This window comes from Bos indicus, chromosome 16 (assembly GCF_029378745.1).
Source record: "Bos indicus isolate NIAB-ARS_2022 breed Sahiwal x Tharparkar chromosome 16, NIAB-ARS_B.indTharparkar_mat_pri_1.0, whole genome shotgun sequence".
Classification (NCBI taxonomy): Eukaryota; Metazoa; Chordata; class Mammalia; order Artiodactyla; family Bovidae; genus Bos; species Bos indicus.
Window position 1 is genome coordinate 51,964,194 of NC_091775.1, and position 11,426 is coordinate 51,975,619.

The following is an 11,426-nucleotide window of genomic DNA, read 5'->3' on the forward strand; positions in this document are numbered from 1 at the left end:
GATCTTAATAAAGGCATGGTGCCACGTGTCCCCTGATTGTGGGTCATGCAGAACAGTTCCCTGTTCCCTGATCTCCTGCTTGGAGAAACCCCCTGTGCTCTACCATTCATCCCTCCCCCAGCTTGTGGTTGTGTTGCTTATGCAGCAAATATGTGGATCTTTTCTAAAGATACTGAGATTATTAAGACATCTCTTGTAGGCTGTGCCGGAAAACTCATCTAACACAAGACATGGTCTTGCAAATTGCTCTCCATACACCGGTGTCCCCTAGAAGCAGCCTTGGATAAGAGCCCTCATGAAATTATGTATAGACCACTCTCTGGTCCTGAGTAAAAAACATTTTTAACACAGGAGGTAAAGTTAAACACTATGTTCACAATTGTTAAGTGCTATGCATGAGCATGTGTCCCACAGATCTCCCTATCGTCTGGAAGCTCCCTTTTATCCCTTCAACACAGGGTTGAATAGTGACTGTCACTATTCATACAGTCATTATTCAAGTGACTTTTTTAAAATACATTTATTTATTTATTTGGCAGGTCCGATTTCCTTTAGGATGGGCTGGTTTGATCTCCTTGCAGTCCAAGGGACTCTCAAGAGTCTTCTCCAGCACCACAGTTCAAAAGCATCAGTTCTTTGGCAATCAGCCTTCTTTATGGTCCAACTCTCATATCCATACAAGACTACTGGAAAAGCCATAGCTTTGACTAAACAGACCTTTGTCAGGAAAGTGATGTCTCTGCTTTTTAATATGCTGTCTAGGTTTGTCATGGCTTTTGTTCCAAGGAGCAAGCGTCTTTTAATTTCATGGCTTCAGTCATCACCTGCAGTGAATTTTGAGCCCACGAAAATAAAATCTGCCACTGCTTCCCCATCTATTTGCCATGAAGTGATGGGGCCAGATGCCATGATTTTTTTTTTCCTTATGTTTAGTTTTAAGCCAGCTTTCTCACTCTCCTTTCCATGAATCAAGGTTAATTGGACATGGTCAGGCAGAAAATAGCAAAAATGAACACCAACATCTTAGGAACTGGTGAACTAAAATGGATAGGAATGAGAGAATTCCATTCAGATGACCATTATATCTACTACTGTGGGCAAGAATCCCTTAGAAAAAGAGGAGTAGCCCTCATAGTCAACAAGAGTCCAAAATGCATTACTTGGGTGCACTCTCAAAAATGACAGAATGATCTCAGTTCGTTTCCAAGGCAAACTGTTCAACATTACTTTAAGTCTATACCCCAACCAGTGGTGCTGAAGAAGCTGAAGTTGAATGGTTCTGTGAAGATCTACAACACCTTCTAGAACTAACACCAAAAATAGATACCCTTTTCATCATAGGGGATTGGAATGCAAAAGTAGGAAGTCAAGAGATACTTGGCAAGTTTGGCCTTGGAGTACAAAATGAAGCAGGGCAAAAGCTAACAGTTTTGTCAAGAGAACACACTGGTCATAGCAAACACGCTTTTTCAACAACCCAAGAGATGACTCTATACCTGGACGTCACCAAATGGTCAATACCGAAATCAGATTGATTATGTTCTTTGCAGCCCAAGTTGGAGAAACTCTATACAGTCAGTAAAAACAAGACTTGAAGCTGACTGTGGCTCAGATCATGAGCTCCTTATTGCAAAATTCAGGCTTAAATTGAAGAAAGTAGGGGAAACCACTAGGCCATTAAGGTATGACCTAAATCAAATCCCTTATGATTATACAGTGGAGGTGACAAATAGATTTACGGGATTAGATCTGGTGGACAGACTGCCTGAAGAACTACTGATAGATGTTTGTAGCATTGTTCAGGAAGCAGTGACCAAAACCATCCCAAAGAAAAGGAAATGCAAGAAGGTAAAGTGGTCATCTGAGGAGGCTTTACAAATAGCTGAGAAAAGAAGAGAAGCAAAAGGCAAGGGAGAAAGGGAAAGATACATCCAATTGAATGTAGAGTTCCAGAGAATAACAGAGATAGGAAGGTCTTCTTAAGTGAACAATATAAAGAAGTAGAGGGAAAAAATAAAATGGAAAAGACGAGCGATCTCTTCAAGAAAATTGGAGATATCAAGGGAAACATTTCATGCAAGTATGGGCATGATAAAAAACAGAAAGAGTAAGGACCTAACAGAAGCAGAAGAGATTAAGAAGGGATGGCAAGAATACATAGAACTGTACAAAAAAGGTCTTAATGACCCAGATAACCACAATGATGTGGTCACTCACCTAGAGTCAGACATCCTGGACTATGAAGTCAAATGGGTCTTTGGAAGCATTACTGTGAACAAAGCTAGTGGAGGTGATGGAAATCCAGCTCAGCTATTTAAAATCCTAAATGATGGTGCTGTTAAAGTGCTGCACCCATTTCAGCAAATTTGGAAAACTCAGCAGTGGCCACAGGGCTGGAAAATGTTAGTTTTCATTCCAATCCCCAAAAACGGCAATGCCAAAGAATGTTCAGACTACCATACAATTGAGCTCATTTCACATGCTAGCAAGCTTATGCTCAGAATCCTTCAAGCTGTGCTTCAGCAGTCCCTGAAACAACTTCCAGATGTACGAGCTGGGTGTCAAAGAGGCAGAGGAACCAGAGATCAAGTTGCCAACATTTATTGGATCATGGAGAAAGCAAGGGTGTTTCAGAAAAACATCTGCTTCTTTGACTATGCTAAAGCCTTTGTGTGGATCACAAGCTGTGGAAAATTCTTGAAGTGATGAGAGTACCAGACCACCTTACCTGTCTCCTGAGAAACCTGTATGAGGGTCAAGAAGCAATGGTTAGAAGAACCAGACATGAAACAACTGCCTGGTTCAAAATTGGGGAAGGAATACATCAAGGCTGTATATTGTCAACCTGCTTATTTAACTTATATGCAGAGTACATCATGCAAAATGCTAGGCAGGATGAATCACAAGCTGGAATCAAGACTGCCAGAAGAAATATCAACAACCTCAGATACGCATATGATACCACTCTAATAACAGAAAGTGAAGAGAAACTAAAGAGCCTCTTGATGAGAGTGAAAAAGTTGGCTTAAAACTTAACATTCAGAAAACTAAGGTCATGGCACCCAGTCCCATCACTTCATGGCAAATAGAAGTGGAAAAAGTGGAAGCAGTGACAGATTTTTCTTGGCCTCCAAAATCACTGCAGACAATGATTGCAGCCACAAAATTAAAAGATGCTGAATCCTTGGAAGGAAAGCTATGACAAACTTAGACAATAAAAAACAGAGACCACTTTGTCAACAAAGGTCTGTATAGTCAAAGCTATGGTTTTTCCAGTAGTCATGTACAGATATGAGTTGGACCATAAAGAAGGCTGAGTGCTAAAGAACTGATGTTTTCGAATTGTAGTGCTGGAGAAGACTACTGAGAGTCCCTTGTATAGCAAGGATATCAAACCAGTCCATCCTAAAGGAAATCAACCCTGAATATTCATTGGAAGGACAGATGCTGAAGCTGTAGCTGAAGCTCCAATACTTTGGCCACCTGATGTGAAGAGCTGACTCTTTGGAAAAGTCCTTGATTCTGGGAAAGATTGAGGGCAGGAAGAGAAGGGAGCAGCAGAGGATGAAATGGTTAGATAGCATAACCATCTCAATGGACATGAGTTACAGCAAACTCCAGGAGATGGTGGAGGACAGCCCTGTTTTCTCAGTCAGAGGAGAAGAGAGCCTCCATGGGATTCATGGGTCCTCAGACACGAGGGCTGCAGAGTCCCCCTGCCTCTTGGGGCCAGGCAGGCCACCAGGAACCAAGAAGAAGGGCCTACACAGTCTCAAGTGACTTTTTTTTAATGTATTTATTTATTTATTTGGCTGTACCAGGTCTTAGTTGGATTTTCATTGTGGCCTGTGGGATCTAGTTCCCTGACCGGGGATCAAACTTAAGCCCCTCGCATTGGGAAAGTTCAGTCTTAGGCACTGGGCCACCAGTGAAGTTCTACAAATGGCTTTTAGGAGAACTGCTCAGACCAACAGAAAAGCAGTGTGACGGTCCGTTTTCTTCTTAGGGGAGGGAGTTTCAGTGTTCCAGGAGAAGCTGAGGCTCCTTGGCAGCAATGCAGACTCTGCCTCAGGAGTGACTGGCAGGCACCTGTTGTGTGGGTACAAAGGGCTGTCCGGCCACAGGCTCCTTCAGGGCTGGGTGCCCTGGGGAGCATCTCAGATTCCGTCCACCACCTGGTCCTCGGATGTCCATTTTCCTGGTGTGCTCTTGTAAACCCTGACGGCTCTAAACTAACCATTTGGCTTTTCTTGCGTCACCAGACCACCAGGCCTCTTCAGGCCTCCCTGTGCTCACGTGAGAGCCTGGGCGTGGCCCACAGACCTCCTTGCCCAGCTTGCCTACCCCCCTCCCCAACACCTACTGGCAGGCAGCTTCCTGAGCCCCTGCCTGGCCATTTGCTGTGGGTGTGGGTCCCTCAGAGGGTGTCCTGGTCCATCCTCGGAGGAATGGGTCCCTTGGAGGCTGTCCAGGTCAGTTCACGGAGGGAGCCCCTGCCCGGCTTTAATCTTGCTGCATTTAAAATGACATCATTCCTCAGCGAGCCGGCTGCCTCCCCACTAACAACTCCCAGAGGGCAGGAGCTTGGCCTGGGTGCAGTGCTGAACCCCAGGGCCTGGCACACAGCTCAGCTCTGTGCCGGCTGAGCAGTAGGTGCTCAGCTCTGTGCCGGGTGAGCAGTAGGTGCTCAGCTCTGTGCCGGGTGAGCAGTAGGTGCTCAGCTCTGCTGGATGACGGAACAGCCCGTGTTAACACGTGTCTGTGTCGGGTTGTGCCTCTGAGTGCCTGTGGTTTTTCCTCCCAATGAGCCTGGCTGCCTGGAATGTCCGGGTCCCCAGGACTGGAGCCAGAGGCTGAGTCTCAGTCTCCATGGGGCTGCCTGGCTGACCCGCCTTTTGGGAGAGGGGATGCGGTCATTTAGTTCTGGTCTGTTCTCTTCTGGGCCTCTGTTCTCACTTGTGTTTCCTGCCAAGGACGGGGGAGGTGGGCTCAAGCAGAACAGGAGGGAGCAGGGAGGAGGGTGATGCCGCCTTCCACTGCCCTGTCCATCCTGCCCAGTGGTGCCACAGGGTTTGCTTCCTCCTTCAGGCTTCTACACTGGGGCTGAGCCAAGGGCTGGATCTGCGGTGCCATAAACCCACCAACCTCCATGCAGGCCTGGTCGGGTGTGGGGGTGGAGGGGCTCTGCAGGGAGTTCAGGGTGTGGACCCAGCACCTCCAGCCTCCTAGCTCAGTGCTGGGAGCTGACCCTGTCCTCTTCCAGATTGAGAGGCCAGACCTGGGTGTCTGCCTTCTTGCCGCCCTGCTTGGACAACTTCCTTCTGTGGAAGAAAGACAGCCCGGGCAGCCAGAGGCGGGGACAGAGGGCTGAGATGGAGGACAGAGGCTGAGGCACATGGAGAGAGACAGACACATCGCAGGGGCTGGGGTGGGGGGGGGGGTGGGGGGGGCGGTGCGCAGAGGAGGGAGGCGGACTGGGAGGGAGGCCACCAGCACTAATATAAACCAGTTAGAAAAACAGGAGAGGCCAGGCCTCAAGGCCAGCCAGGCTGGGCTTGTTTTTCCAGAATGAAAGGCCCGGAAGGAGCTGGGGGTGGGGTGTGGAGACAAGTCCTGATTCCAGTTTGGAAAAAGGGCTCTGCCTACCAGGGCCTGGATCCTGCTGAGGAAACGGTCCGTTAGACTGGGGGTGGGGCGTCCTCCCAGTCCTGTGTCCTCAGCCGGTCCTACCTGCTGTCACCCCTCATTCCTTCTTGCTGCAGCATCAGCAGCCTCCTCCCCTTGCCTGGAGCCCAGGAGTCTGGCTGAGCTGGGCTCCTTGCTTGTCTGAGAACTTGGGGACCAGGGCAGGGTTCAAGAGTTAGACTCCAGCCCACCAGGGTCTGGGACCTGTGACCATAATTCAGTCCAAATGGGCAGTCCAAAAATGCACCGTGGGTTTTGTGGTTGTTCAGTGGATTTTTCCTTTCTTTTTCTTGAGGTTTGCTTAACTAGAAAGAGTGGGTTTGGTACACAGTGCATGCTCTGTTATTTCACATTTGTTTACGTGACTTTGTGAGTTTTCCCAGAGCTTCAAATTTGTGCCTTCTGTTGGGAAGGCTTCCATACCCCCCTTTCTTCCCTCTCCTCCAGGAGGGGAGGGTGGTGCTCCCGGGAATAGTGGACCTGGGTCTGGGTGGAAGGCAGATGGGGTGGGGGCACCAGGACAGGGAACCCTGGTCCCTGCCACTCATCTCCCTGGCAGCTTTCTGGGTGCTGAAGCTGACTGATAGACCGTGGTGTCCATCATGCTGCCAGGAGGGAGCCCCTGCACCCCCAGGGCCTGCACTACTCTTGTCCCCACCTCACAGCTGAAAAAATGGAGCCCCAGGGGTCACCACACAGCCAGCGGGAAGAGCTGGTGGCTGGGGGGCCTTTCTACTGGCCTGCAGGGGGTTGGGAGGGGAAATGGCTGGGGTCCCCCTATAGAGGTGCAGGTGAGGAGATGCTCCCCCCAGAACCCTAGACCTCCAGTGGCCCTAGTGGGGATCCGTCTGTCACAAATACCCACAAGGCATCTGGGGCCATGCCCTTAGGCCCCTGCCCCTCCAGGGCTGGGCTGCTGCCCCCTTCTCCAGGACCCAAGCCAGAGTGACTCCCCTCACCCTCTGGGATACAGTGGCCAAGGCCCTAACGCCTCCCATCAAGCCAGCCAAGTACTAGGGGAGGCCAAGGGGCCGGGCAGGAGCAGAGGGGGCGGTCTGCAGACTGTCAGCCAGCCCAGGGCTCCGTGATGTCATGGCGGGTGCTGAGGAGGGGGAGGAGGAGGGGGCCGGGCTGTTTTTCTGCAGAGTTTGAGACTGAGGGAGACAAAGCGCCTCCGGGCCAGGCGGGCGCCATGGAGCTGCGGGCCTGGGTCCTGCTCTGGAGACTTGTGCTTCTGCAGAGTGAGTTCATGGGGGGTGGGGTGGCAGGAGTCACATCTAGTCTGAGCCAGTTTGTGTTTGGGGCTAAGCCTGTCTGAACTCTGGGGTGAGGGGACACCCCACCAGGAAGCGGATGGGTCTGGGGACCTCAGAGGCTGCCGCTCACCAGAAGGCCCCCAGGACACGGAGGGGCTGAAGTCTGATGTTAGATCCCTACAGAACTTCCCCTCACTGTATGCTGGAGACAGGGCTGGACAGGGCAGGGAGGCTGAGCATGGGGGTTCCTCCTGGGGTCCCTTGCACCCTCTACTTCTCTGGGACACCCCTCTAGCCTTGTGCTTATCTGTTGTCAGGAGGGGATGGGTGAAGGATTGAGGGGGACCCGGGAAGCATGGGTATCATAGGGTCCGTTCCCGGGCCGCCGGAGCCTGCTCCCCGGGGGTGGCCTGCTGACCCGGCACATTCCTCTGTCCAGCTGGGGCGCCAGGCCACATCTCTGGAGCAGGAATTTAGCATGTGGGGTGGCAGATGGTGGGGTCACTCTCCACATCCAGCCTTCTTGTCCTTCTGAAGGCCAAGGGCCTCCTGGGTGGGGTGCCAGCAGCCTGAGGACCCTGGAGGGTTAGTGCAGCATGGCCCTGGGCAGGTGCCACACCTGGATATGTATGTAGCCCCCAAACCAGCTGAGGTGTCAGGCACTGGCGCTCTTGTGGCCTTGCTGCAGTGATGGTTAGGGTAGCCACCATTCCTGAAGGTGGCCCTTGGTGACAAGCACATATCCAGAGCTGGGCTGGCCCCACCACTCACCCCGAGAGATGCAGGTGCTGTCCCTGCAGCCCAGGGAGGTGGCCACGAGGATTAAGTGGGGGCCTGGGAGAGGTAGGGGGAATAGGAGACCCCCCACTGTCCCCTCCTGGCTTCTCTGGACCTACCCCTACCTGTTACCAGGGTATCCTTAGCACCCACCTCAAATAGGACTAAAGAAGGGATCCAGGGGCCAAGTGGGGAGCCAATTTCAGCAGGTGAGCCACATGTGAAGGCTCAGGTCACCCCCTCCCCAGTTTGACCCTCACTTCCTCTCATTCCAGGTTCTGCCGTCCTTCTGTCTTCAGGTTAGTGACCACCCTCCCCTAAGAACCTGTCAGTCTCCCTGCCTTCTTGCTAGCCCCATCCTGTACTGTCCTCTGGAGTCTCATCCCTCCAGAGGGTGAGACTCCCCTTTCCCACCAGGGCCATCAGGGCCCGCGACCTCCGACAGGTCCGTGGTGTCCGAGTCCACAGTAAGCTGGGCAGCAGGCGCCCGGGCGGTGCTGCGCTGCCAGAGCCCGCGCATGGTGTGGACCCAAGACAGGCTGCATGACCGCCAGCGCGTCGTCCACTGGGACCTCAGCGGCAGCAAGGCTGGCGGCCCCGCGCGCCGACTGGTGGACATGTACTCGACGGGCGAGCAGCGCGTGGGCGAGCAGCGCTTGGGCGAGCAGCGCGTGGGCGAGCAGCGCGTGTACGAGCCGCGCGACCGCGGCCGCCTCCTGCTGCCTCCCTCCGCCTTCCACGATGGCAACTTCTCGCTGTTCATCCGAGGTACTAGCCGGGGTACCGCGGCGGGGGGGCGGGGCCTCCGGGGCGCAGGCGGGGCCGCGGAGCTTACGGCTGGGTTCCCCCCGCCCATCCCCCGGTACGTAGCGGTGGAGGAGACTGACGAGGGGCTGTACACCTGTAATCTTCACCACCATTACTGCCACCTCTACGAGAGCCTGGCCGTGAGCCTCGAGGTTACCGACGACCGTGAGTGTGCCCCCCCAACACCCCGCCCCTGCGCTCCCACCCCTGCCACCCTGGACGCCCCGTCCCGGCTCCCTCCCGGCCCGGGATCCCTGACCACCATGCTCCCCCAGCCCGGGCCGCCGGCGCGCACTGGGACGGCGAGAAAGAGGTGCTGGCTGTGGAGCGCGGCGCGCCTGCGTTGCTGACGTGCGTGAACCGCGCGCACGTGTGGACTGACAGACACTTGGAGGAAGCGCAGCAGGTTGTGCACTGGGACCGCCAGCCTCCCGGGGTGCCGCACGACCGTGCGGACCGCCTGCTCGACCTTTACGCGTCCGGCGAGCGCCGCGCCTACGGGCCGCCCTTCCTGCGCGACCGCGTGGCCGTGGAGGCGGACGCGTTCGCGCGCGGCGACTTCTCGCTGCTTATCGACCCGGTGGAGCCTGCAGACGAGGGCACCTACTCCTGCCACCTGCACCACCACTACTGCGGCCTGCACGAGCGCCGCGTCTTCCACCTGAGGGTCACCGAGCCAGCTGCCCGGCCGCCCCCGCCCCCGCGGGACTCCCCGGGCAATGGCTCCAGCCACAGCGGCGCGCCCGGCCCAGGTGCAAGAGGTACGTCTGCGGGGCAGCAACCCACCTGGCCCCCTCCCGTCCCAAATCAGGGATCCCGGTGTTGGGGGGTTGGCCTCCGCGGGCTGAGATCGGCTGGGTCGGGGCGCACGGTGCGCTCCCTGACGTTGTCCCGCGCACGGTCCCCGTAGATCCCACCCTGACGCGAGGCCGCAGCGTCATCAACGTCATCGTCCCCGAGGGCCGAGCCCACTTCTTCCAGCAGCTGGGCTACGTGCTGGCCACCCTGCTGCTCTTCATCCTGCTGCTCATCACGGTCGTTCTGGCCACCCGGCAGCGCCGCCGTGGAGGTGAGCCGATTGCCTGGCTTGGGCCAGCTTCAGGAAGCCTTTCCCGGCCGGAGGCGGGACTTAGGGCACAGTGACCAAAGCAGACGGGCCTGGAGCCTCCTGCCCGGGCTGCGAGGGTTCCTCTGGGCTGGAGGAGCTGGGGAGTGGGCAAGGCTGCCCCCAACACGAGTCTTCCTCCCCAGGCTACGAATACTCCAACAAGAAGTCCAAGTCAAAGGGGTAAGTATCCCTTCTGGGTTCCCCGGGGACCGAGCAGACTCACCCACCTTCTGACCTCGCACCACCCTCCTGCCTCCAGGAAAGACATAAACATGGCAGAGTTTGCTGTGGCCTCCGGGGACCAGTCTCTTTACAGGAGTGAGGACATTCGACTAGGTGAGGAGACCCAAGGGGCAGACTGTGGCTCCCAGGCCTGGGATGAGGGAGGCACGTCTTTGAGGGGCCCTCACCTTGCTCTCTTCCTGCTCCAGATTACAAAAACAACATCCTGAAGGAGAGGGCTGAGGTGGCCCATAGCCTCCCACCGGCCAAGAACATCGACTTGGACAAAGGTTAGTGAAGGGGAGGGAGGGAGACCCCTGCCCATCTCAGAGCTGGGCTGTACCCCCTTTCCATCCACTCGGAACCCCAAGACACCTGCCAGCCTTGCAAGGAGTCCCCTGCCCCCTCGGGGTTCCAGAAGTCCCTGGATGGTCCTGATAGAAGTCGGCCCATTTTGCCGGGGCAGAGGGCAGACACCACCTGTCCCTTTGGCTTCCAGAGTTCAGGAAGGAGTACTGCAAATAAGGCGACTCTGGGCTCCTGGCTGGGCCAGCAGCTCTGCCAACTCTTGTCTGTCCACCTTGGAGGACTCTTCCTGACCCCCACGCAGCTTACCTGGCCCCCCTTCCAGCGGCTGGTCCCGCTGTCCAGGAACTTGGCCCGGACTGGTGCAGAGTGAGGCTGCCTCCAGGCCCACAGGACCACCTAGTCTTCCGACGCGCTCGTGGGCTCCCTGGAATCTGCCAGCGCTGCAGCTGGCCCCTTCAGCAGCCCTCACCAGGTGCCCTTCCCTCCTCACGTGGCCAAGACCCTGCTGATGTCCACCAGTCCCTCAGGCTCTCTTGGCCTCTGCCCACTGGGGGCTAGGAGCCCCACCTCTGCAGGGGCAGGACAGGGCTCAGTGGGGATTCTTGGCGTCTGGGTCAGCCTCAGGGCTGGCAGTCCTCAGGAGAGCTGCCTGCTGGCTCCCCTCGACTGCACCCCATGTTACCCTGCCAGACTGTAGCGGGCTCTGCATGGCAACCCAAAGCCTATGCACTCCAGGCCTGGGGCTAGTGTTTCTCTGCACTGCATCTGGCCACCTGGGGCCGCCTCTCTGCTTACCCTGCTCCAGCCCCATTTTCAACAAGTTGCCTTGACAGTCACTGGGCTCCATGTGACTTCTGACTCTGACCCCCTTCTCTCGGCTTTTCCCTGGGCTGGAGTCCAGGGACGAGGCCTCATTGACTCTGTTTTGGCTGAGGACCGGAGGATGGTGTCAAGATGGTCTTAGAGTGGCCAGTGCTGCCACTCCCGACACCCTAAACTTGCTCATCCTGGGGAATTGCTATCGTCTCAATAAAGACCACATCGATTTTAGACCTGGGCCCAAGGATGCTTCTGCTGTTCCACTCCGTCTCCCGGGGGCAGAGTCTGTGCCTTGGGGACCCCAAAGTGCTTTCTTTCATCTGAAGTTGCACTGTCATCACCCCTTCCTTTGGGTGGAAGGTCTGGGTGTCCTGGGGAGGGGCCTCAGGTCCTCTTCAGAGGGTTTATTGGACATGGGGGAGGGGAGCATGATGGGGGATATG

At 55.5% G+C, this 11,426-nt stretch overlaps 1 protein-coding gene across 2 annotated transcripts in view; it reads left to right on the plus strand.

Moving 5' to 3' along the window:
• MXRA8 (matrix remodeling associated 8) overlaps positions 1-11,214 on the plus strand; it is a 25,519-nt gene extending 14,305 nt beyond the window's left edge. The window contains exons 1-10 of one of the 2 annotated variants that reach the window (XM_019976191.2): positions 6,810-6,926; positions 7,994-8,017; positions 8,136-8,486; positions 8,589-8,690; positions 8,801-9,286; positions 9,436-9,594; positions 9,777-9,813; positions 9,893-9,969; positions 10,065-10,145; positions 10,355-11,214. In XM_019976191.2, the coding sequence (XP_019831750.1) occupies positions 6,878-6,926; positions 7,994-8,017; positions 8,136-8,486; positions 8,589-8,690; positions 8,801-9,286; positions 9,436-9,594; positions 9,777-9,813; positions 9,893-9,969; positions 10,065-10,145; positions 10,355-10,380 (1,392 nt within the window). In that variant the 5' untranslated portion in view covers positions 6,810-6,877 and the 3' untranslated portion in view covers positions 10,381-11,214. Of the gene's footprint in view, positions 1-6,809; positions 6,927-7,993; positions 8,018-8,135; positions 8,487-8,588; positions 8,691-8,800; positions 9,287-9,435; positions 9,595-9,776; positions 9,814-9,892; positions 9,970-10,064; positions 10,146-10,354 lie in introns of those variants that run through there. The other variant, XM_070768401.1, reaches the window with a different exon arrangement.
• The last annotated feature ends 212 nt before the right edge of the window (positions 11,215-11,426 follow it).